The sequence below is a fragment of the Mixophyes fleayi genome, chromosome 8 (genome assembly GCF_038048845.1).
Source record: "Mixophyes fleayi isolate aMixFle1 chromosome 8, aMixFle1.hap1, whole genome shotgun sequence".
Lineage (NCBI taxonomy): Eukaryota > Metazoa > Chordata > Amphibia > Anura > Limnodynastidae > Mixophyes > Mixophyes fleayi.
Window position 1 is genome coordinate 5,081,308 of NC_134409.1, and position 26,589 is coordinate 5,107,896.

Genomic DNA, 26,589 nt, shown 5'->3' on the forward strand with positions numbered 1-26,589 from the left:
ATGTTCATGATCAAGGAAATCCTGAAAACAAGACCTGTTGGAGACACTTAAAGAAAAAGGGCATTGCTTTCCTTTTATTACTTCTAAGGTGGTGGAAGTGAACTTGGGTGCTGAAAAATGTAAATTTATTATTTTTGCAGACAGCTTTTGTTTAATGAAAACTACTTACCAGTTTTTCAGTGTTTTGAGTAAAGTCCCCTCCGGTGTCACCCATGTTTCGATTCAACACTTTGCACTGAACTGTGGCAGCAATAATTTCTCCAGTCGCTGGAAATAATCCAGTTGTTGTAGTTTGGACTGTTGTAGTTAGTTTTCTGCTTGTGGTCAGTGTGGTTGACCTACCTGGTACGTTCGTTGTTGTAGGTTTACCTGTTGCACTGGATCTGATTGTGCTAGATCCACCTGATGCACCTGGACTTGGTGTGCTAGGTCCACCTGATGCACCTGGTCTTGTCGTGCTAGGACCACCTGATGCACCTGGACTTGGTGTGCTAGGACCACCTGATGCACCTGGACTTGGTGTGCTAGGTCCACCTGATGCACCTGGTCTTGGTGTGCTAGGTCCACCTGATGCACCTGGTCTTGTCGTGCTAGGTCCACCTGATGCACCTGGTCTTGTCGTGCTAGGTCCACCTGATGCACCTGGTCTTGTCGTGCTAGGTCCACCTGATGCACCTGGTCTTGTCGTGCTAGATCCACCTGATGCACCTGGTCTTGTCGTGCTAGATCCACCTGATGCACCTGGTCTTGTCGTGCTAGGTCCACCTGATGCACCTGGTCTTGTCGTGCTAGGTCCACCTGATGCACCTGGTCTTGTCGTGCTAGGTCCACCTGATGCACCTGGTCTTGTCGTGCTAGGTCCACCTGATGCACCTGGTCTTGTCGTGCTAGGTCCACCTGATGCACCTGGTCTTGTCGTGCTAGGTCCACCTGATGCACCTGGTCTTGTCGTGCTAGGTCCACCTGATGCACCTGGTCTTGTTGCGCTAGGACCACCTGTTGCACCTGATCTTGTCGTGCTAGGACCACCTGATGCACCTGGTCTTGTCGTGCTAGGTCTAGCTGTTGTACCAGGTCTTGTGGTGCTGGGTCTAGCTGTTGTTCTGGGTCTTGCTGTACTAGGTCGAGCCGTTGTATCTGGTTCTGTGGTGCTAGGTTTATTTGTTGTACTTGATTTGATTGAGCAAGGTCTAAAAGATGTGGTTGCATTGGTTGTTGAACCTTGTCTGCTTGTAGTGCTAGACATGGTAGGCTCGGTCCCTTGTTTTGTAGTCAATGTAGTTGTAGGTTCGGGTGTGGTGCTTCTTAGCGTCACTGGACTCGTAGTTGGAACTGTATTTGGAGAAATAATATCATATTAAGACTCCTAAAGCATTTTACATACCTAAAAAGATCATATCTACAATAATATAAACAAGAACTTTGCACCCTGTAAATATGTCGTACCATACTATGATTAAATATGAAGATCATTAGTTGCATAAGAAAATTAATATGCATAACCAAAAAGATTTTATAAGTCATAGATCATAGTAACCATAACTACAAGTTATCTTGTAATATTCTTATCCTGTGGGATATAATGCTTTATATAGTTATGTATTCTTAATATCGTGTGTATAGAGTCTAGAAAGTAATGTCTTCTGAAGATTTACAAAGTTATTTACAGTATTTAAGTACTTTTGTGATAGTGTTTTGTGTTTTAATATTGAATAATGAACCAAATTGACCTCACCTCCTAGCTGCATTCTCGTTCCTATTGCATGTACATGTCTTTGTTCATGTTAAAATGTATAATTGTTCTTATGCCCTATATGTATACGTCCTGGAGATGAAGGGCGCCAAAACCCACTCTGCGCTGGAGCCGCTGAAAGTGCAGTGAAGCCCCAGAGAAACATAGAATTTGACGGCAGATAAATTCTATACATTCCAAATGCTTGGTCCATCTAGTTTGCTCATTTTTTTAATTAACCTATGGTAACCTCAAACCCTATCTTTTAATCTTTACAATGATATCCTTATGTCTATCCCAAGCATGTTTCTATTGCTCTACTGTATTATCCTCTACCACCTCTGATGGGAGGATATTCCATTTATCCACTACCCCTTCTGTGAAATAGTTTTCCTCCCATTTTCTCAGTCGTTAACAGAGAGAACTTACAGTTATTTTTAAGGGTTAACCCATCACATAATTGTGGGGAATAAGGCCTAAATCATAACTGCAGTGTAAATAAGTTATATCAAATGTATCTATTGATAAGTTGAGCTACTAAAGTGTAAAATGTGAAGTCAGAAAGTCTGTTGTGTGTGTATTTGGTGGCTCTGCACATCCCAGTGTTAGAAGATAGCAGTGTCACCTGTAGGAGCTTCAAAGGGCCCTGCTGTGAGCTATATCCTGACACAAGTTAGTTTTTGGACGTCTGAATAGACTTTGTGGGGCCGGTCACAGCTTGACATCCTTGCAGACAAAGACAGCATTTGAAGGCCTATAGATGTATATAGAAATATGAGCTTCAAAGGAAAATGTCTTCATAGTTCATATTTTGGGAAATCTGTGTGGAACTCCATACTGAGGAGCAGATATCACACCAGGGTTGTGAATGGCAGATACTGGCGGTATCCGGGAACAGCTATAATCACATATATTTGTTAAAGGTATATCACATTGTCATAATTCCATCATGTTTGGTATTTAAATGTGCAGGAGATTATGACTGGTTTATTGAAGGGGAAGTTATGTCTCTGGGATATATCTGTGAAGAATTACCAGCGGTCAAACTGTTGGAATATTTGTGAGCAAACTATAGTAACACCCAGGGGAAATCCCTGCCCCCCTATCAGCATTAACACGCACCTGTGAAGAACATCCCATTTCAATTTGCTTAAAAAACCTATGTTGGGGAGGGGCAAATTGTCAGTATTTTTGGGAAAATCAATCCACATTGATAAACTGTCCATCTTCCTAGCCAATTTTCCATGGCACAGATTATACAACTCGAGTAAATTATACTCTGAATGTAGCCCCTTTTATTTTAAACTGCTTTGCTTGTGTATATTATGTTAATTGTTTTTTTTTACATCTGAATGCCCTGTACCTTTGTATTTTAAATCTAAAAAATTAATAAGTGGTGTCCTTGATACTCTAATGAATCCATTAGCCTGTTAAGAAGAATATAGTTAGACCAAGCTCCCCCTTTGAATGCCGGTGTGTGATTTGTTAATACATTTGAGGTGTGAGAGCGCGGTGTGGGGACGATTCAGTAGATCTATAACCTGTGTGCTGTATGAGGTTACACACGATTCCAGGCCACAGTCTCTCTCTACCTGTCAAACAGCCAAAGTCACCGCAGCTGGGAGCGTGTTTGTGACATCCTCCTTCCCCCTAGTGTCAGTACATGTCCTCGTGTTCTAATACTTCTCTTCCCTCCAGTGTCAGTACATGTCCTCATGTTCTAATACTTCTCTTCCCCCCCAGTGTCAGTACATGTCCTCATGTTCTAATACTTCTCTTCCCCCCCAGTGTCAGTACATGTCCTCGTGTTCTAATACTTCTCTTCCCCCCAGTGTCAGTACATGTCCTCGTGTTCTAATACTTCTCTTTCCCCCAGTGTCAGTACATGTCCTCGTGTTCTAATACTTCTCTTCCCCCCCAGTGTCAGTACATGTCCTCGTGTTCTAATACTTCTCTTCCCCCCAGTGTCAGTACATGTCCTCGTGTTCTAATACTTCTCTTCCCTCCAGTGTCAGTACATGTCCTCGTGTTCTAATACTTCTCTTCCCTCCAGTGTCAGTACATGTCCTCGTGTTCTAATACTTCTCTTCCCCCCAGTGTCAGTGCATGTCCTCGTGTTCTAATACTTCTCTTCCCCCAGTGTCAGTACATGTCCTCGTGTTCTAATACTTCTCTTCCCCCAGTGTCAGTACATGTCCTCGTGTTCTAATACTTCTCTTCCCCCCAGTGTCAGTACATGTCCTCGTGTTCTAATACTTCTCTTCCCCCCAGTGTCAGTACATGTCCTCGTGTTCTAATACTTCTCTTCCCACCAGTGTCAGTACATGTCCTCGTGTACTAATACTTCTCTTCCCCCCAGTGTCAGTACATGTCCTCGTGTTCTAATACTTCTCTTCCCACCAGTGTCAGTACATGTCCTCGTGTACTAATACTTCTCTTCCCACCAGTGTCAGTACATGTCCTCGTGTACTAATACTTCTCTTCCCCCCAGTGTCAGTACATGTCCTCGTGTTCTAATACTTCTCTTCCTTTGTAGAATGTTTCCCTCCTGCACCTTGTTATAACCCTGATATATATGACAGTTTCTATCATGTCCCCTGTTCCCTTCTCTGCTCCAAACTATACATATTAAAATCTTTTAGTCTTTCCGGGTTAGTTTTGTGCTGTAGACCATGCACCATGTTAGTTGCCCTTCTTTGTACAGTCTGTAATGTATTTATATCCTTCTGGAGATGTGGCCTCCAGAACTGAACACAGTATTCTAGATGAGGCCGTACTAATGACCTATAGAGTGGCGTTATTACTTAACCCATTTAGGCTTTCAGCTCCAGACCTGTATAATTTAAATATCAGGCTGCGAGATTCTGTAAACCAGCGTTTCATATAAGTGGATATAAATCTTACTTACCCGGAGTTGTTGTGTTAAGAAAAAAGACCTCCAAGTCTCCCACCCTGCTGTTATTTCTTGCAGCTTCCTCGTCAAATACACTTTGTACTTCCGCGTCTGTGTGGTTGTCTTTTGGGAATGTTAGTGAACAATTAGCGATGACCGAGCCTTTACTGCAACAAAAACAAAAAATAACTAATTTGCTGTTGGCTGCTCCCTTATTATTTATTTGTTTTAAATAGTATTTAATTTTATGTTCTAACAAGGGTAGAAAAACATAATGGTGAAGAGAGAAGTAGGGGAGCATCACACTGAAGACTACATCATCCTTGATTAAAATGTAACTTATAGCATGTTAATATCAGGGGAAATTCCAATTTGATAAACAATTTAGAGATAAAACTTAGGAAGAACTGGAAGGGAGGGAAACAGGGGGATGTTAGTATCGGGAAGAACAGGGAAAGGAGAGAGAAAAGTTCCTAAGCTACGTCTATAGTTATAGACTCGGATAGGGCGCACCTTCAAGAGTAAAAGTGCTCAGTCCATGCACTCCATACAGATAAAAACTGGTTGTGTCGGTCATGGATTAGGCTTGTAATGTATTCAAGTTTATATATCTACCATACATTATTGATAAGAGCAGGTATTGTGGTGATGGTGGTGGGGAGGGTCAGGTTTCTTACAGTTTAGTGTTACAAGACATCTAGCTGTTGTAAGTATGTGGCCTGCAAGCTTCCAAATCTGTTTTGGAACCTCCGTTGGAGGTTAAGGGAAAAGATAGAAGGAGGGTTTGGGGGGACCTCAATCTGGATGACCTTACTAACTAAATCTTAGACCTCTCTCCAGAAGATCTCAATCTTAGGACAGCTCCACCATAGGACAACTCTCCATGGGAGAGAGTGCTCTGAGCTCCTCACTTCCACCAACAAAGATCCAAGAAAGCCGAGTATATGGCTCTTAGTCTGGTGGGCACTAAGTACCATCTGAACAGGAGTTTATATGAGTTTTATTTGATTTGCGTGCAGATTGACAATTTGGCAACATCTTCTCTAATGTGAGACCATTCCTCTGGATTGAGGATCTCACCCATGTCCTCTTCCCAGCAAACTTTATGAGGCTACTTAGTCTGTAATTCATGTTGGAGAAGTTGGGAGTAAAAGGTGGAGATAAAGCAATTACAACAATGTTCACTGTGGTGGTGGCCCCGTTCAACTTCTTGCCCAGAAGACTGGAATTTATCAGATCTAACAGTAGGGGAGAAAGAACTGGAAGAAGTTTCTTATAATAGATTGCTGTGAACCGTCCAGACCCATAGAAGCAGAATTTTTGAGGGTCTTGAAGGTTTGTCTAATATCTTCAGTGTAAACTTCTGCATTAAGGATGTCTACTTGGGCCTCGGAGAGAGATCGGAGATGACAGTCATGATGGATGGTTTTAATTCTATTGTTGAGATCAATAAGAGTGCAGTTTTTCGAATTGAGATCATATAACTCAGAATTAAAATTGCCAAAGCGTTCAGAAATTTTTGTGGGTCATAGATCCGACTATTAATTGAGTCTTTTATAGATATTATTCTGTTATGGGTTCTTTTGGACCGAAAGCGCGGGGCCAGTTAAAATTCTGCTTAGTTGCCCCTCTCGTAGTATGTCTGACGGAGGCAATGCAGGGTGTCCGCTGCCTTATTTGTAAGGATCTTATTAACTTGGCCCTTAAGAGCAAGAAGTTTTTGGTGAGTTTTCCGTTTCTGAAAATGCTGGAGCTCTGTGGAGAACGGGGCGATCGCTGAGTCAAGATCTGAGATATGTTGTCTTTGGGGGAGTTTTCTCATTGGCGGAGTTACTTATGAACAGGCCGTGTATATCTGCCTTGTGAGCCTCCTACGTTAGTGTATGGGGGATATCTGCAGTGGAAATTAAGTTGCCTGAACACCACGATGACCTGAGAGATCATGTTTTTGTTTTCCTTTTTAGAGACAAGTCTGTCAATAAGTTGCCACTGAAAGCTTGGAGGTAACAACTGCACATAGGTCCATGTTCCAAATTACTGCATAGAGGTCTGTCCATGAGATAGGAGTCAGAGGAGCACAGTAAGGGGGAGTGGAAAAGTCGATTAATATATTTATACGCAAATGGGTGTTATGAGTGGCTGAAAAGTGCATGAATGCTTTTGCTGAGTTTAATACTATGCTGAAGCTATGGAAATTGTTTAGTTTGAGTAGAGAGGAAGCTAAGAGACTCTTTAGAGGGTCTCGGATTTGAGGGGGTAGGGGGAGAGCTATCTTGCCTCCCATATAATATTGTGTTATAGTCCCTCTCATACAACAATATATCCTTTGGGTATCTGACTGCTTGCTGAAGAATTCAGACACTCAGACCCACATTGGGGGCTTAAACTGAAGCTATTGTGATGAGCAATTCTGATTGTGCAACTGCCTTGATCGCCTAGAATTATGGAATCAACAGTAATGGGGACTGAATTATGTATCAGGATGACTCTAGTTTTGCCATCAGAGGTTGAATAATATGCTTGAGAATAGGTCCCACCTGACACCTGACAATTCTCAGTGAGAATGGGTAAAGTTGGAGTAAAATTATATGTGTTTTTAGGCATTTGAAGCATTAGATCGCCATTGTGCGCTTCTGTGGAATATTTAGTCCGTTAGCATTCAGGAAAGAGTCGTAAGGTTGAGGGCTAGTCTTAAGATATGTAAGAATTTGAGCATCATTTATTTGGATTACAGGAAAAGGGTGGGTGGTATTAGTATCGAAATGGAGATATGGGAGGAAGTGAGATCAGGGTCTGGCATGCAGATCCCTAGATCAATGAATCTGAAAAGGCAAGTCCTGTGTGCCGGGTGTCAGTTGGGGGAGCAGCTGACAGTTGGAGGGGGGACGACGACGACAAAAGAATTCAAAAGAAAAGGAAAAGAGAAAAGTAAGAGAGGACCGTGGGAAACAAGTCCAGCTGTGGAGTGGGGAGAAAGACTGGTCCGGGCGGCCGACACTGGACACCAAATCAATTTTACATGGCGTCCCCTGTCGAGCCCCCCAAAACCAAACCATGAAAATAGATAAGAGCAACATCACAAAATATCCATCATTTTTAAGCAAGAAAATTATTTCATGGCAGTGGGATCGTCTTTCTTCAAACAGGAGAAAATTTCCACATTGGGTGAGGGATGCTCTAGAAATCAAGACCTCCACCAAAGACAATGTCATATGGCTGACCAGTTAACTCTTTGGCTGCCGGGCAATCAGTGCTGAATTTGCACTTCAGGTGACTATTATTCACATTAAAGTTAAACTGCAGTAAAGAAGATTCCCATTGGTAGACGACAGAGGTGTTTGTGCCTAATTAAATTTTACGAGGAAGTCGCAACTTCACATTCCTCAACAACGCTGTAGAGACACTTTTCTTTCTTTCGTATCTGATACATCATTATATTATATTGTATACAAATAGAGTAATGCGACTTTAGCATCTACTTACACTGTACGCGATCGTGGGGCATACATCTGACCTACCCCCACTGCTGTTGGAACGTATCTTGAGATGTGTGCGACTCTACATACACAGGTGATTCGCTGCTTTTGCTACATCGTGGTATTTTGGGGTACCACAGCAACCCATTTCTTTTTTTGGGGGGGCCTCATTTAAAGCTACATGCACCTGGACAAACCAAGTTGTGATGCACCTCTAAATGAGAGCCCCTCTGTCCAGTGCAAATCAAGACAAGGAAAGCAATTATCTAGTTGCTGTGGTTTAGTGCAAATGTTGTATCTAAATACAATGTTAGTAATTGTTCCCTTTATTTTTATTTTCTTTGTGCTGGGGAATCAAGGCACCTGTAATAGACACCCCCCACCCATCAAACAGACTAATGATACTCAGCTCCCCAACTTACCTGAAAGAATATACATTTACACGTGAACAGTCAGGAAACCTTAGTCTGAATAATATAAATACCTGCAAGAAAACATAAACATATATGCATTACTAGCATGACAAAGTGACACAACAAAAGTAACAGGTCAAACTGTATTTGAGTCTTCCATTCATTTTTCCAATGTACTAAAGTAATCTCTGCTGTTTCCTGCATGATCCTAACAGAGCGTCAGTAACATTGTGTATGACAGACACCTCCAATAATGTTTATAAGCACAGAACAGTCCTGCGGTTAGAGGTACCTCCTCACAAACATAGACATGATGGGTCAGAGAGGATCAGTACCAACTTTTGATACTATGAACGAGCACCAGAGCACAGCAGGTAAATATGTCTTCTACTCTACCTGATACACCATTTTATACCCAAGGGTGAAGTTGGAGAGGTACCTGAGCTCTCCTCACTCCCACTCCGTGGCACTAATTTGTCATTGTCCCTGTCTTTTTACCAGGCACTGTGTTTCAGGACTCATTACCGGTTCAGTGTAGTCCGTCCCAGAGGCATGTTAGAGGAGGATTAAGGGTGTCCCATCTCCTCTAGCCAGGCCCCTGATCAATAACATCCCTTCCCTGGAGAAACATAACACTGGTACCCAGAGAACACCAGCAAAGGCATATGTGATAGGAATAAGCTTCAATTAACTGGAAAATGGCATTGGGAAGCGGAGTATATGGTAGCGCTAGACATGGAAGGCAGACTGGTACAGACATATCAGATAGACTTAATGCCTACCTGGGCCTCAGCCACAGCACCTGGAAAGATCACCTGTAACATGGCCCACAGTGAGACAGCAGATTTGACTATAAGACATGGCTAGCGTCAGCTCCAAATGGCAGAAATGCACTATATGGGACAGTGAGTAGGGGGCACAAAGTGAGACCAGAACTGACCAAGATAAAGGTAATCCTTAACTGGCCCAGAAACCCCCAAAGAGGTTGGTGAAAATCTGCCTGGGCCAGGAAGGTCCAGCAGCGGTTGGGCACCCCACTTCAGTCAGAAGGTAAAGCACCATCCTGGAGTTCAGAGAGCTCCAGTAGGGGCACAAGAGGGACTGTCGTCCGGATTGTGGGCAGCACAGTGGCTCAGTGGTTAGCACTTCTGCCTCACAGTACTGGGGTCATGAGTTCAATTCCCGACCATGGCCTTATCTGTGTGTAGTTTGTATGTTCTTCCCATGTATGCGTGGGTTTCCTCCGGGTGCTCCGGTTTTCTCCCACATTCCAAAAACATACTAGTAGGTTAATTGGCTGCTACCAAATTGACCTTAGTCTCTGTCTGTGTGTGTGTATATTAGGGAATTTAGACTGTAAGCTCCAATGGAGCAGGGACTGATGTGAGTGAGTTCAATGTACAGCGCTGCGGAATTAGTGGTACTATATAAATAACTGCTGATGATGATGATTGTGGCTTCCAGCCACCTGGAGTCGAGTTCTCTTTGGAGGTTGCACTAGACAATCTCAATTAAAAGAAAAACTATGAATGTGAAAACTGAGCTGATTGCCGCCTCTGCTCACCTGCCACCCAAGGCCCAGCCTATTTGGTCTTTCACAAAGAGGGGGATTCTAAGCACCTGCAATCTGTCTTCTGACTTCAAATCCCTAAGTGTCCCAAAACATGTAGCCCTCACTCCACAGCATAAATAATGATTTACACAAACTATATATAATCTATATGCATTGTGTTATTCTGCCTCATTGTATGTGATATAAGATGATGTGAAACCATACGCGGTTGGGGGGCCCTGGTTTCTGAGGCCCAGAAAATTCCAATCCCCGTGCCGTTCACTGCCTGTCTCTGCTTTTGTTATTGTTATTGACATATTGTGAATGGTCAATGCCTGCTGGATTATTAAAGAATAAACTTTACGTATCAGAAGTTACAGCTCCTTTAGCAGATGTGTGCAAAGCATTAAAAATAATACTTAATACTCTGACATATTATACATTAGACTTACAAATCGTAGAATCCTTGCTGAGAGAGCTTTGGACTGCTGGGATACAGGATTGTCAAAGGCTGTTACGTATGGCTCCTGTATGTGCATAGTGAAGGCATAGTCAAATGTTTGTGGCTGTTCAGTTATTACTGTAACTGTTGTAGTTGTGGTTTCAGCAGTCGTCCTTGGTGCAGCTGTAGTCAGTACTGTTGTAGTTGTCAATGGAGCAGATGTTGTAGGGGGTGGTGCAATTGTTGTGGGTGGTGCTTCTGTAGTTGTTGGCACTACAGTTGTTAGCGCTGTTGTAGTTGTTGGTGCAGCAGTTGTTATTGGCGCTGTAGTTGTTGGTTCAGCAGTTGTTGTTGGCTCTGTAGTTGTTGGTTCAGCAGTTGTTGTTGGCTCTGTAGTTGTTTGTTCAGCAGTTGTTGTTGGCGCTGTAGTTGTTGGTTCAGCAGTTGTTATTGGCGCTGTAGTTGTTGGTGCAGCAGTTGTTGTTGGTGCTGTAGTTGTTGGTGCAGCAGTTGTTGTCGGCGCTGTAGTTGTTGGTGCAGCAGTTGTTGTTGGTGCTGTAGTTGTTGGTGCAGCAGTTGTTATTGGCGCTGTAGTTGTTGGTGCAGCAGTTGTTGGTGCTGTAGTTGTTGGTGCAGCAGTTGTTATTGGCCCTGTAGTTGTTGGTGCAGCAGTTGTTATTGGCCCTGTAGTTGTTGGTGCAGCAGTTGTTATTGGCCCTGTAGTTGTTGGTGCAGCAGTTGTTGTTGGCGCTGTAGTTGTTGGTGCAGCAGTTGTTGTTGGCGCTGTAGTTGTTGGTGCAGCAGTTGTTGTTGGTGCTGTAGTTGTTGGCCCTGTAGTTGTTGGTGCAGCAGTTGTTGTTGGCGCTGTAGTTGTTGGTGCAGCAGTTGTTGTTGGCGCTGTAGTTGTTGGTGCAGCAGTTGTTGTTGGCGCTGTAGTTGTTGGTGCAGCAGTTGTTATTGGCCCTGTAGTTGTTGGTGCAGCAGTTGTTATTGGCCCTGTAGTTGTTGGTGCAGCAGTTGTTGTTGGCCCTGTAGTTGTTGGTGCAGCAGTTGTTGTTGGCCCTGTAGTTGTTGGTGCAGCAGTTGTTGTTGGCCCTGTAGTTGTTGGTGCAGCAGTTGTTGTTGACGCTGTAGTTGTTGGTGCAGCAGTTGTTATTGGCGCTGTAGTTGTTGGTGCAGCAGTTGTTATTGGCGCTGTAGTTGTTGGTGCAGCAGTTGTTGTTGGCGCTGTAGTTGTTGGTGCAGCAGTTGTTGGTGCAGCAGTTGTTGGTGCAGCAGTTGTTGGTGCAGCAGTTGTTGGTGCTGTAGTTGTTGGTGCAGCAGTTGTTGGTGCAGCAGTTGTTGGTGCAGCAGTTGTTGGTGCAGCAGTTGTTGTTGGCGCTGTAGTTGTTGGCGCTGTAGTTGTTGGCGCTGTAGTTGTTGGCGCTGTAGTTGTTGGCGCTGTAGTTGTTGGTGCAGCAGTTGTTATTGGCGCTGTAGTTGTTGGTGCAGCAGTTGTTGGTGCAGCAGTTGTTGGCGCTGTAGTTGTTGGTGCAGCAGTTGTTGGTGCAGCAGTTGTTGGTGCAGCAGTTGTTGGTGCTGTAGTTGTTGGTGCTGTAGTTGTTGGTGCTGTAGTTGTTGGTGCTGTGGTTGTCTGTGCTCCTGTAGTTGTTGGTGCTGCTGTAGTAGTTGTAGGCACTACAGCAGTTGTTGGTACAGCAGTTGTTGATGTTTGCAATGTGGTTGTTGGGGCAGCAGTTGTTGTCTGTGCTGTTGTAGTTGTCATTGCTGGTGTAGTTGTGAATGAAAAAGCAAATTAAAATTAATTTCTAGCATACCCACTGTCCAGTATGATTACATTAGACTAACACATTTTGTATAAGTATCACACTTGTGTAATCATGTATTAATATCAGTAGAATTAATGTGCCCACAGAAAATGTGCCATCACCTTCCCCCGACGTTAGTTCTGCTTCCTCTCAATGTAACAGTAGTGAACGCAGGGGCTTTTCAACTGGGTACAATCATTTTATACCGACTGAGATCAGACCTTGAGTAAAGTTCAAACATTTCATATCTTTATACTCGAAACCACAATCTGATTTTATTTTCAGGAAAACTTCTGGGGTAGCACGAATTATGTGAAAGTAACTTCAAGAAGAATGATGGAGTGTGTATTCCCTTTTTATACTTGTATTTCCCTTTAAAGACCAGGGGCCTGATTCATTTAGGTTTTTAACTTGAGAAACTTCTTATTTCAGTCTCCTGGACAAAACCATGTTACAATTCAAGGGGTGCAAACTAGTTTTCTGTTTTGCACATAAGTTAAATACTGACTGTTTTTTCATGTAGCACATAAATACTTGATAGCTTATTTGTACACTGAAATTTAAAGTTGATATTTGTGTGCTACATGAAAAAACAGTCAGTATTTAACTCACAACATTACCCTATTACCACCCGTTACACAACTACCCCTTGACCAACATTGTTGTGTGACAGGATCATTTAGCTTATGAGTCACTTTTACCTTTGCAGTCTGGCTGGGCCGAAATGCAAAATGTAGACTTAAACTCATGTGTCAACATATTGTCCCATAGATTGTAAGCTTGCAAGCACGGCCTTCTCACCTCTTTGTCTGTTTTACCCAGTTTGTTTATTAGTTTACTATGTTTATCCCCAATTGTAAAGCGCTACGGAATATGTTGGAGCTATATAAATAAATGATTTTGATGTTGATGAATATTACTCATGGATTTTCTCTCAGTTCAAAGGATGCAATTGCAGGTCATACCACTAGGTGTCACTGTTTGCAATTGTATAATACAGTACTTTAGAACTCTGAGACACAAGTGGCTTCCCTATGCAAATGCAATTTTATGTGCACGTAAGTAAATTCTTTTCTGTAATTATCAATGCATTATCCAAAATACATTTAAACTAGTGGCTGCGCGCATGTGTCATTTCATCATGTGTTCACATGACCTACCACAGCTTTTCATAACTACCTAATATTTCAGGAAGAAAAACAGCAACTTTTTCAAGAATTTGTACATAATGGGCCTCATTTATAATTGGCTTATCAGCAGCCGCATCTGATAGGCTGATTGTGTGTTGACCCCTACAACTTATGGTACTTAATTAGCATTGCACCTATATTATATGAAATTGCGGTTGTTTATGCGCATTATTTTATTGATATTTCCACTTGGACTACTGCAGGAATGAAGATTCCCCATTTGATTTGGAAATGGGGAGGACAATATAGGTGTGTATTTAATTTGTCTTTTGTATTTCTGTTTCTATTTAGTTACATTTTATATGGAACATGTGACTTTCACATTTATTAATAACACTAGGAACTATTCTCTTTTATGTGTATGACCCTTCTTTGTATTATTATATATTGGCCACATAGGGTAATGCGACCTAAACATTTACTATTAATATTATCAGAGAAATATAGCTTTCTCTATACCATCGTAGAACCAATTATACACACTTGATACTCCTGATGTACGTCTGGCGAAAACGCTACTCTTTTTGGGATGGTCGCCTCCAACTCATTATATGCATGTAAATAATGTAAATACGCATTTTGCTTGTCTGTTTCTTGCATGTGTCCTTACCGTACATCTACGTCTAAATAAGCCTCTTACTGAACCCTCACAAAGGACTGAACTGTGGACATATTGCAGCTTCTACTCACTTGGAGGTAGAGTTTGGCAGTTTGTAACCACGATGAGCCCTGAATCAAAATACAAGAAACATTATATTGTGCAATGTATATTTGTCAACCATTTATTACTACTTATATAACACTGCATATTAGTATTGGAGTGATGAATATTTTCATATAAATAAACTTAGCTTATAGCTGCAAGGTATGTAATCATCTGTTTGTGAGTTTACAAGTTCAGAGATCTATAAATATCTCCAAAATAGGAGTGAAAAGAAAGAAGTCCCAACATCGTGCAATTTTAGCACCTTTTGTCCTAACCGGGTTTCAAGGTTTCAATAACTTTTCCGAAATATGTACAAAATGAAGAATGGAAACTTGGGATTGTGGTAGCAGCTTATTTACCAGTATTTAAGGCAGTTCTACTATTTACCCATCGCCGTGCCTGAAAGATGGGGGCTTTCCACTGAGATCCCCTTTCTCTGCTCAGTGGGGACACCTGGAATTTGGTAGAAGCTTATTTACCAGCATTTAAGGCAGTTCTACTATTTACCCATCGCCGTACCTGAAAGATGGGGGTTTTCCACTGAGATCCCTTTTTCTGCACTGTGGGGACACCTGGATTTTGGTAGCAGCTTATTTACCAGCATTTAAGGCAGTTCTACTATTTATCCATTGCCGTACCTGAAAGATGGGGGTTTTCCACTGAGATCCCCTTTCTCTGCTCTATGAGGACAGCTGCATTTTGATAGCAGCTTATTTACCAGCATTTAAGGCAGCTCTACTATTTACCGAAGATATCACAAAATTTTGCGCACAACATATTTCTCGGTAAAACAGGCCGTATCACAGAGGTGCGAAGCTCTGGTGATACAATTTTTCAGTTTCTCTTCTGCATCTCTACCTAAAGAAGTTACCAAACTCTACACACTTCCAAAACAATATTAATACAGGATTCTTAAAAGTCTACATAAACCTGTTCCATGAGAATAATAAATTAAGAGACAACGATGTCGGTATCATCCTGATATTCGACTACCTCTTAAAATATAATCTCCCCCCCAGCTACAGACCGCTGCACCCACATCTACATCTTTGGGACTATGTCCTGTCATTTATAAATTTTGTGGTGAAGCGTTCAAGGCTTTTTCTTTGCCCGTTTGTTGTCTGTCAAGTGCATTTCAGGATGCATGCCAAGCTCCTGGTCAATGGAGACATGCCTACAAAAGGTGGATGAGCCGAAAAATATACAGGTTACCAAATTCTCCAGACTACCAAATACTAAGTAGGAAAAAAATGGTAAAAACATCACCTCAAAAAAATACCTCCCAAAATCTATTGGGGTGAATTTCGGGCAAAAAAGCTCCACATACTGTATACCCACACAAACCATGGCCCCAAGTCGGGCAATCTCTGCCCCATTCACGCCCACTCACACACACTTTCCTTTCCCATTTTTATAAATGACCCTTCCTGTCAGATATTAATGCAAACTACATTTAAAGTTCTTGCACAATAACCCAAAACACCAAAAGATCTATGTAATAGAGGGGTTAAGAGAGTGGTACAAGTTTTAGCCCAAAAGATGACCTATAAAGTGTTTAGCTGGAAACCTGTCTCTTATGAACAACTTTGTATTAAAAAAGTTTCATAACTTTTTTAGGATAGAGAAAAGTAAAACAGACACCGATCAGCTCCTCATTGGAGTATGTGACTTTGTGCTCTCAGTACGCTGATCTCTTACCTGTCAACAGCACAAAACAAGTCCACAGGGTCATTTTTCGTTTCATACTGAGACCAATGTCTCAGCAGCAGCTACGGCTCTTAGAATCCTGCAAAATAAATATAAATAAATACAAATAAAAATCATTTCTATCATCGAATACCCAAATATCCCCCCCCCCCCCAAAAAAAATTATTGATATTTTATTTTCACTTTTAAATACAAAATACCATTTTTGCCCAAACCCTGTTAGAGCTCAGTGACACTGCTACACCTGATATTCTTATTCTTGTATTAATATCTCCTCCTTTTTAGGTTTCCTCCTTAGTGCTCACTCTCCCTCCAGCCCCAACTGTTATTTTTTCATTTACTAAATACTGTTCCAAGATTATCACCTCACCACAAGTGTGATGTATGTATATGTGCCTATATCATACGTGTGCCTGTATCATACATGTGCCTACACAGTACCAGTGTCGGACTGGGGCATGAAGGGCCCACCGGGGGACTGCAACGCTAGGAGCCCACCAGAGGGGGTGTGGCCAGCCATCATAGAGGTGAGACCAGACACTAAAGGGAGAGTGGTCAGCCCACGAAGGACAGCTAGCACCATAGTGTAGTATATAAAGAATGTAGTGTGCTCATCCTTCTCTTTTAAAATGACAGGCTGACTGCGCACTTAGTTACTAACCTGCTCATGCTCTTCTGGGCGGTTGGATATCCGGAACTCCTACTCTCATCTGCCCTGCTCAAAGTGAAAAACACACTACCGCGCAGGTTCAGAGAGCCCAGACGCGGCTCTCTGCACCTGTGTGGTAGTGTGTTTAACGGGAGTGTTTGGCAAAAACGGGGAGGGGGGGAGTTGCGCTCTACCCCTACTGTTGCAAGAGCAGCATTAACACAGGTTATCCCTCTCTACGAACTAATAATATACTGAAAGTTAAGCGCTCATTGACTTATGTATTATTCCAAGTGTAATGCTAATAATAAAATTTGTATTCTTTTATCTTGAACACAATTCGTATTTTTCTATATCTTGTATTAGGCTGTGAGCAAGAGGCTCGGTTCAATTAGTGGGATAACATTTAATGTTAGTTTTATCACAATTTATTGAATCCTGGTTAAAATACATAAAAATACATTAATATAGACAAATAAAATACTCCAATTAAACCACAGTATTTATATTATGAGGCATTGATTTCTATATACATACATATGGTATGGCATCAATTGAACATACATAAAAAATCAGACAACCCTAGGTATATAGACCTGGACTAGTCTAGCTACTGGGAGGCAAATGGCAGTGGGTATAAATGCTGCATTGATCCAGATATAACACAGTCACTGATATCTCAATAAAATAATGTTCAAGCATACAAGTCCAGTAGATGGGAATTGGTATTTCTTTAAGTCTCTGCTAGTGCAATATAAATATTCAGATCACTGTCCACATATATCACATGGTTATTGCTGCGATGCTTTCAAATTTAACTTTGTTTACTTGCAGTTTCAATATATATAGAGATGGTGGCCGGGTATCCAGTGTGCTGAAATCAGAGGATGTTTCTCGTGGTCCGTGCTTGTTACTGTTGGAAAGGAAGGTGCCTGCGTTCCACTGTGGAACGCATCTGTCCCTTCCTGTTCTCGCGTATGTCCAAAAGATGAATTGTATGCAAGTCGGGAGTCAGCTATTTTCTTAGCTCCTCCCTAACAATGGAGGGGGCGTAGCTATAATGTGGAGGGGCCTACCGGTGGATAGTCCTGCTGCCCTGCAGGCCAGTCCGGGCCTGCACAGTACTACAAGCTGTAATGTGCTATGACACCTGTATGGTGGATCTACAGACCTGTCATGATTATTACCCAGTAGGCTCAGATCATAGACATCTCTAAATGTCTTTTACCAATGTGCAAATATGCCCAGTGCAAATGCCATTTTGCTTGCGATTTTATGCAAAGTGCACGGAGTTCGCACATGAACACAGGGCAAATGCAGGATTTGTAGAGGGGTGTTTCCACACCACGCCACCAGTGGGCATGACTAGCATGCATGGGGGCGTGGCTATAATTTTAGACGGTGCTTGGCTGCTCTCGAACTCTTCCTATCCCTATAATATACATGGGCAATACTGCGTGCACTACTGTTAGGTGCACGCAGCTCTCCCTTTTCAAGCAGAGCTGTGTGAAGCGGGGGCAAGGTCCAGCCACCTCAATTATACAGTTCCCCAGGCTTAGAGGGGGGTTTCCAGGCACTAGGAACCTCCCCCTCGGTTTGCCTATGATGAATATGTTGCATTATCTAATGAAGAATGGCAGAGGGGGGCTGTTTGTTGGTTAGAGGGGGATAGACGCAAAAATACAAAAAGGAGATTTCATTTTGCAGGGTTAGTTAAGTGAGCCTGAGGGGGTGGAATAGATAACTTTCAGGGAACAGTTATGGTTTACAAGAGGCCACTAAGAATTATTCTACCCACAAGGAAATTGCATTTTACAGGCTCCTCTAAGATAGTGGACACCAGACAACTGTAATTTACTTTCTATCAGGCGTCTTGTGCTTCTTCCACGTGAGCTTTCTAGAGTAAAACACATATCTAGGCAGCTTTCCACCGATGGAAAAAAATAAAACTCAAACTCACAAATATGACATTAAAAAAGACAGTCAGTATGTTCCCTCACTCTTATGACCACGTTAAGACATAATGAGACTAAACCAAGCAGTAAACATATATAAATGTTCAAATGTAACGTTCAATGTAAATTAAAAGGAGCAAATAAAAGTACCAGTATGCACAGGGAAGGGAAATTTTGACTTTGACTAGGCAACCCCTTTAAATTTATTGCATTATTTTTTATTTTTTTTTAAAGAAATGTCTAAATGAATACATAGGAAAGACTGGGATGAAATCCAAATGTATTTCTTTATATATTTGCTAGAATGTCACAAGAGGCTGCTTTATTTTTTTTTTTTTAAACTTTACTTTTCTGGATTATAGTTTTCCTTCAATAATTCTATTTAATAAAAAAATATCAATATTTTTAGGCTGCAAAAAAATGACATGTAAATGTTATATTACAAAAGGACAGCTGAGGAACACTGGCCCCTAGTTGTACCATAATGTCCCAACGTTCTGTTACATACAAATCCTAAAATAAAATGTAGAATTTGGCATCTTCTGATAGGAAGACTTCTGAATGTTAAGCTGGGTACACACTACACTGTTTTCGTCCAATAATCGGCTCAAACAGCCGACATACGACCGCTCGTTCAAAAGTCGGGTCAGTGTGTGCAGTGACACGATGGTCGAAAGTCTGCCCAAATGGACGATTGTCGCCTCATTTGGTTGGTCGTACCGTTTAATATTTTCGTTCCAATCTCATTTCCGCTGTGTAGTGTGTATAAACTTCCGACCGATCCACAACAGTGAGTATAAAATTACAATCATTGCTCACCACAACATGGCTGTAAAAATTCGCTAAAGGGACGTCCGCTCTTCCCTTTATCGTCCCTAAACAAGGCTGTGTGTATGCAGTCCATGGACCGAGCGATCGGACCATCGGCCGCATGTAAAATCGCTCGGCATAAAAAGTTGGTTGAAATTTCTGTAGTGTGTACCCAGCTTTACCCAGGGAGTGCCGGGTACCCCTATGAATGTACCTAAGTAAGCACCACATGCAAAAATAAAGTTTTGTGAATGAGCACATTCAAATGAGATCTAAGGGGTGAAGAAATGGCAGCTAGTGAGATGTTCCCTCTTTTTTCCGAAGCTGGAAGTGGGTGAATACAGGGCTCATTGTGTTTAGTAAATTTTAAATATATTGCTCAAAGTTATGGGTAAACCTCTTATCTGGAATACTCCAAATTCTAAGCATTCCCAATTATCGAGCCAAAGAAACAACAAACGATATCGTATTAGTCTGCACACTGCATCGATGAACGATTATAGTTCTAAAACACATCATATCGTTTCATTTGATTTTTAAACCAAACTAAAAATCTCGTTCAACGATGGAACGATGTTGTTCCAATCCTGCAGTGTGTAAGCACTCAGGACCGGCAGTGTCCATAGATCTCTATGCAGTGTGTAAGCACTCAGGACCGGCAGTGTCCATAGATCTCTATGCAGTGTGTAAGCACTCAGGACCGGCAGTGTCCATAGATCTCTATGCAGTGTGTAAGCACTCAGGACCGGCAGTGTCCATAGATCTCTATGCAGTGTGTAAGCACTCAGGACCGGCAGTGTCCATAGATCTCTATGGAGTGTGTAAGCACTCAGGACCGGCAGTGTCCATAGATCACTATGCAGTGTGTAAGCACTCAGGACCGGCAGTGTCCATAGATCTCTATGGAGTGTGCAGAGTCAGGATCTTTTCAGCCGATGGTTATGACAGGTGAAGAGCACATATCTGAAGGTAAATCGTGTAACATGTGTATAGTGTGTACACAGGAATGCTGATTGGACTTACTTTTTTTCCTGTTGTCGCTAAAATAGCTAAAGATGTCGCATCGGGAGAAATTTTCTGTAGTGTGTACCCAGCCTTACCCATCTAGGTCAATAGATGTAATTACTAGATGATCTTATCATATAAGATTTCACTGAAGAACCAGTTGTTTTACATACAGTATAAATCAGCTGTTGATAGGGACTTTACATGAGTAACGTAACGTTCAATGTAAAGCTTCCTCAGTGAAGAGCCAAATAGCACATGATTGTTACCGTGTGGATCATATAAAATCTCTATTAATATAATGCTGAGCCAACAATGTTAAACTGATTTTTCCTCATTCTCTACATGTGGTCTGCAAATGTAGCTGTCAGTATTTCTACATGAATGTGAGTTAACCCAACAGAATGCAAGATAAAAATATTTAATGAAATGATGTCTATAACTACATGATATCATTTCTATGGTCTACAAACAGCAAACTCGATTTCCTCCATAGCCTTATGTCTGTTTTTTTAATACTAAAATATGGTGAATATTTATCTAATCGATAAATGTGAATGCCCAATAGGTCTCACAGGGGACAACGTTGGTCTTATATAAACAGCTGTAACTTGTGAGTGGTGTCTTATGGATCAGTTCTTTCAGTCCTCTCTCTTTTCTTAAAACGACAGGGGTCAAAAGACGCTCTTGTCATGGCCCCACTAATGCAGGAAGACCGATGTAAACTTCCTAGTAATCGAGTTGGAAAAGGATGGACATTTCTTAGGCCCTGGGCAAATGATCCATTCTTTAAACTGGAGAATCTATATCAGGTAATTTGCTTATGCAAAATCTTAGTCTTAATCATAGTCCTAATATTAGCCCAAGTACTGAAATGAAGACTTGTGAGGACCGCAAATACTAGTGGGTTATTGGCAATCACCTAGGCAGTTTGTCAACCAAAATGCAGTTTATTTCGTAGATGACAATACAGATATGTGGGTATACAATCACCAGACAGATGAGATTGTTTGTCAGGACAGCATACAGACGTGTAAGAAGTGCAGTTCTTAGTCACCAATCCACGAACACCCTCAGTACAGTCAAGAAGACAGGATATATCCCCTTCAATATGGAGGAGGTAATGGTGGACAGATTAGGGGAGGTGGCCAGGTTTTGATAGGTGGACCAGTGATAAGTATAGCCCTGGGTGTCCTCCCCAAGGTGATTGGGCACCGCTGACTCCCTGTGGAGAAGGTGCCTAAGAGTCTAATCCAAGGATACTAGTATAACAATGATCTGGTTGACTACACAGGAGAGATTTTTTTAGCACTACACATGCATACACCAGTTGTTTAAGCAAGACATCTTGTCGTCACTTATCCCTGATCATGGGTGTAGAAAGAACAATGGATCATGACTGTCCCTCTATTTTATTCACACAAGTCCAAAAATTGCACTGTGTGGCTGTACAAGCCTACACCAAGTCTACTGCTGGCCACACGTGGACCAATCCTGTTCCACTTGCAGCAACCAACAGTCGGCAGCATTAATGTCTAATATGGCCACACCAAAACCAAATTGGACAAGATCTTGTATTTGCCCACTTAGGCTGGATCATTTTCGGCATGACTGGGACCTATTTCTAAATGAGGAGAGTACACATATGGCTCCAAATTATATTTTCACGGTGGAAGATTATTTTTCCTTCTCATTTGCAAATATATAACCCTATTGGCTTTGAAGAAATAATTCACTGGAGGTCATCACTCCAGACACGGATTCCTGCACTCAGCAAAGGTGCAGCAATAGAGATGGAGATACCTGGTTAGATAAGTTGAAAGAAAAACGCTCACAATAACAGAATCACCAACCTCCTGAACTGGTTCGGATCTTCTGTGGAGAAAGAGTGGTCCTTTAATGGGAAGAAACTAACTACTGTTACCTGCACGGGGTTGAAGTGACTCCTGAAAATGAACCCTGGTCCTGAAGATGCAAGTAGAGAGAGAGAAAGCCAGGCTTCAAAGTTGTCAAAGACGTGGGAGACCAGGCATAGGGGTAGATTATCTGTGATGTGGTGGTGGAGTGGAAAGAAGAGACGGAGGTTGTGGATTTTAAAGGAGGAGAAGGGGAGGTTGGTTTTCTGTGGGAATGACTTTGAAAGTGTAACTAGGGGAGAGTAGAAATCCTACTCCACCACTATGATGGCCAATGGATTGAGGAGTGTGGATGAGGGAGAGAACTACAGGAGACCAGTGTCGGAGAGCCTAGTTTTAGTAAAGGCTGACCAGAATTATAGAGTAATAGGTCATGAATGGATGTGAGCTTGCTGCAAACAGATCTAGCATTCCAGAGTGCTAAGGAAAAAGAAAAGGACAGAAGCAGAGAGATGGGAATGTCATTGGAAGGATTGTGTGAGTTAATAGCGGAGATTGCATGGGTCTCAGAGCTGGGACATATGTTGCCAGCAGAAAGGGGGATGAGATGGGTGCGAAAAAGGAAAACGAACAGATGATTTGTGGGTGTGAGGGCTGTTCCAGCTTGTATAGGCTGGAGAGAGACGAGGGGACAGGGAGCGGAGCATTACGAAGGTACGGTCAGGCAGAAAAGGGGGTAGTGTGGCAAAATATTAAAGCAAGGGTTGAGCTGGGACGTTGGCAGGGGAGGGCTGGCAAATTTTGGCCCAGGGGGGCAAGATTCGATTCAGCAGCCTGTTTTAAAGGAAACAAATAAAGGTGCCCCAGTGACCCAGCCCAAGGTAGCCCACTATGGGACCCGCCTGGGGGGCAGATGCCCCCCAGCCCAGCCTGTACCTGGAGAAAGAGGAGGTAGAGGTGAGTAGGAGGAAAGTGGATTCATGTATGCATGGAAGGGTGTTGAGAGATAAGACGATTTGTGCTATTAGAGGGAAGAGAGCAGAGGGATTGCAAAGGGGTCGCTGAATCAGACAATACAGGTGAGTTCAAGGGGATAGTTGTAAAAAGGGAGAATGCTACTTAGGAGTGACATAAATATATAGTATTATTATTATTATTATTATTATTATTATTATTAATATGATAGTATATGATAATAGTATATAGTGCACCTGGAAAAGAGAGGAGTGAAGTAAGGAGTGATAAAAAAAAAATCTGAACTTCAATGAAAAAACACCCACTTCATTTAAATTACACCCCAGTAATTATCAACCCCAGCAAAGCTCCCCCAGTAATGACTCAAGTTTAATATAGTCACATGGACATTGATTCATGACCCTTTCCCTCACCACTTGGATTACCCTGACTTGCACATGTCCCCCAATAAAGACTCAGGTTTCTGTTATTATTCAAATTTAATATGCATTCTAAAATATGAAATGCAAAGTTCCAGTTTCCAAAGCTGATAATACTGTAATGACGTTTGCACAACGGTAATAGCGCGCAGGCCGCATTAAGTTTTACAGTAACGTGGCCAATTGCATCTGCCTCTATATGTTAATGTGTTGGTTATGCTTTTCTGTAAACTTGATCTTTCGAAATCCTCAAGTCAGAAAGCCTTGATCTCCAGGCTAATGGTCATATTAACAGTCCCAAAGCACCAGATTTTGAAACAATTGCTTAACCCCCTATTCCCACAGCGTGGCCATGTTGAATTCATAACTAATATTGCTATACTCTGATAGAAGAGGTGCTTTGATGTTTATCAAGCATCCATAGCTCTCAATCTGTGTTCCATGGAATGTTGTGTATTCCTACCACACCCAATAATCACTTGCAGCTCGCGGGTCGAGTAGAAGTCATAGCATGCTAAGCACTGGCTCATTTACATTTATTTATTGTAATCTAAATAGAATGTTAACTATCACCTGTCACTAGAACATCCAGTTATACTACTGTTTGTGCATTTAATCTACTGAATAAAATCAATTCCAATTAAGGGCCTTTACATTCCACTTTCTTCAGTGCTGGAATAAACTTCTTATGGTATTTGGTGATGGTCGGTCAGACCCTTTAGAAAGAACAAAAAAATCATACTGCTGTGTCACGGCTAAGAGGTAGGTCCGTAATCATTAAAGGTCCTGTCTGATCTAGGGAATTGTTACATATTATTATAACGTGCTATTTGTAAAGCACCAGCCCGGAGATTTAGTAACGATTTGACAACATGCAGGAGGTTCCTGCAGACAGACAGTTATTTTAAATTCTATTACTTTAAGGTCATACCTTATTAATAGCCGGGCACCATATTTGGGAGAAACACATGGCACTGAACGCCTTTTAACGGAGCAATGGGTTAAACAGGTACCATAATTTATCTAGAACATTTTCCAATTTGCCTGATAAAATTCCAAATCAGATTTGAAAATAATTTCGGTTTTAAGAAGAAATCAATCAAAACATTACTCAGGCAAAGATGCAATGGATCACATCAAGTTACAGAGAAGACGACTTTATTTGATAAGTACAATAAAGCCTAATTTAAAAATATTGGTGTTAATATGCTCAGCTTCTGTAACGACTTCCAAAGGAAATGGTTAGTTTGGCGATTTGGTAGAGTCAGTTGGTCCAGTGTACACTGGGGCAGGACTATATAATATACAGAATCTTATAATAACTTACCTGTCCCCTTTTCCTCAGTATTGTCCTCTCAGTAGGTACAGATGAATGACAGACATTGCAGGTGAGAAGGAGTTTTATAAAGTAGGTTGGACCAGCTGGAGACCTGTGATAGAGGCCACTGACACATTCTCTTTCAGAGATAACAGGCTGTACCTAGAAATATCTCTCTTATTAATTAAGTGCCTAATTTAGTGTAATTCTGTGAGCATCAGCACCGTACAGAGGAATGTGAGGCATGGCAGACTGGTTTAATCAGTATTTAATAAGGGACAATCATATAATTTCCTTCTCGTATGATGTCATACATTGAGTTGGAAAGGAATCAACAGTTACATTGTTTATATTCAATTGTTATAAATTCATTATTGGTTTTATTTTTCATGGTGTTGCCTAGAGTAAGACAGCCTGTTGTAATCATTTCTTCTTTCCTTATCAAAAGGAAGTGGATTGCAATAATTATTTATATTTTCATAGCTGTCATCATAACCGCTGGCTGAAAAATATCTCTGCTGGACAATTTAGAAATTTTGTACAAGTTCTTCTATGAAAAATCAATTCATGGAATAAGCTATAGATTTAATGGGAGCATTCAAAGATACACGATATCCAACATCACTGCTGGAAAAATCTCTCAATAATACACGAATAGCGATAGTCTATTAACTGTTAGACCTGAAAAAACTAAATGGAAAGTTATCAACATATACGTCACACTTCATCCTTTATCTCCAGATTCAATCATTCTTCACATACAAACAAAAGGATTATTAAATACAATCATGCTTCTGACATATCCTGTATTAAAGTCTTGTTTGGATTCTGAACCTAATGTTATTTTTATAAAGTCCAAAAACCATGGTAATTTATTGGCTCCAAGCTTTTTTTTAAAACATAGGAGAAATACTGCTTTGGAAAATTCTAATATAGTACTTTCTAATACATTACTCAAATGCACCGAGTTTCATTCGACATTGAAGATTTAACTTCCTCCTTCACAAAAACAATAATTTTAATAGAACAGTTGATTGACTGTGATATGTGCCAACTCACCTACCTACCTACCTATTAGAGTGTCCTTGTGACATCTAATATATCGGGCAAACTACCTGTACGCTTAAGACCCTCTTTATGGAGCACCACCGAAATATTCTAAGAGAAAAAAGGGATCATATTATCCAATGGCTTTTTGCAGATAAGCGTGTGGGGAGTGTTTCAATGGGTCTAGAACATATAAATTCTACAGCCCAAGGGGGTGACATATATAAAGAACTGCGCTTAAGAGAATCCTTTTGGATTCATAAATTACAAGCACTTTATCAAGATGGACTCAATGAATCTTTGGAATTAGATTTCAATTAACTTGTCTATATGTTCTCTACACAGTAATGCAGTTAGAATATAGAGATTAAGGAGAATATTCTCTAGTAATAAAATCACTTTGCTGTGGTTTCTGCAAGTATATAACCCTAGTTTTGGCACAATTAAAAGGCAAACAGAGGACCTCTAGTACAATTGAATGTCCCCTATTGGTTCTATTTAACTTTGTGTACTAATTTTTTGTACTACTTTTTCTATGACATACGATGATGTTCAAATTAATATATATTTTTGCTTTTACACCAATTCTGCATATACATTGTAGTGTAGACCTGTGTGCATGGAACCTTTTATTGG

General features: G+C 41.3%; 1 protein-coding gene across 4 annotated transcripts in view; it reads right to left on the reverse strand.

The window, feature by feature from the left end:
• Positions 1-25,029, reverse strand: part of LOC142098860 (uncharacterized) — a 42,085-nt gene extending 17,056 nt beyond the window's left edge. For 2 of the 4 annotated variants that reach the window (XM_075181707.1, XM_075181706.1), the window contains exons 1-7: positions 24,916-25,029; positions 15,911-15,998; positions 14,197-14,235; positions 10,519-12,275; positions 8,524-8,585; positions 4,641-4,792; positions 170-1,332 (exon numbers count right to left, since the gene is read on the reverse strand). In XM_075181707.1, coding sequence (XP_075037808.1) covers positions 170-1,332; positions 4,641-4,792; positions 8,524-8,585; positions 10,519-12,275; positions 14,197-14,235; positions 15,911-15,956 — 3,219 coding nt within the window. In that variant the 5' untranslated portion in view covers positions 15,957-15,998; positions 24,916-25,029. The other 2 variants (XM_075181708.1, XM_075181709.1) reach the window with 2 other exon arrangements.
• Positions 25,030-26,589: the final 1,560 nt, after the last annotated feature.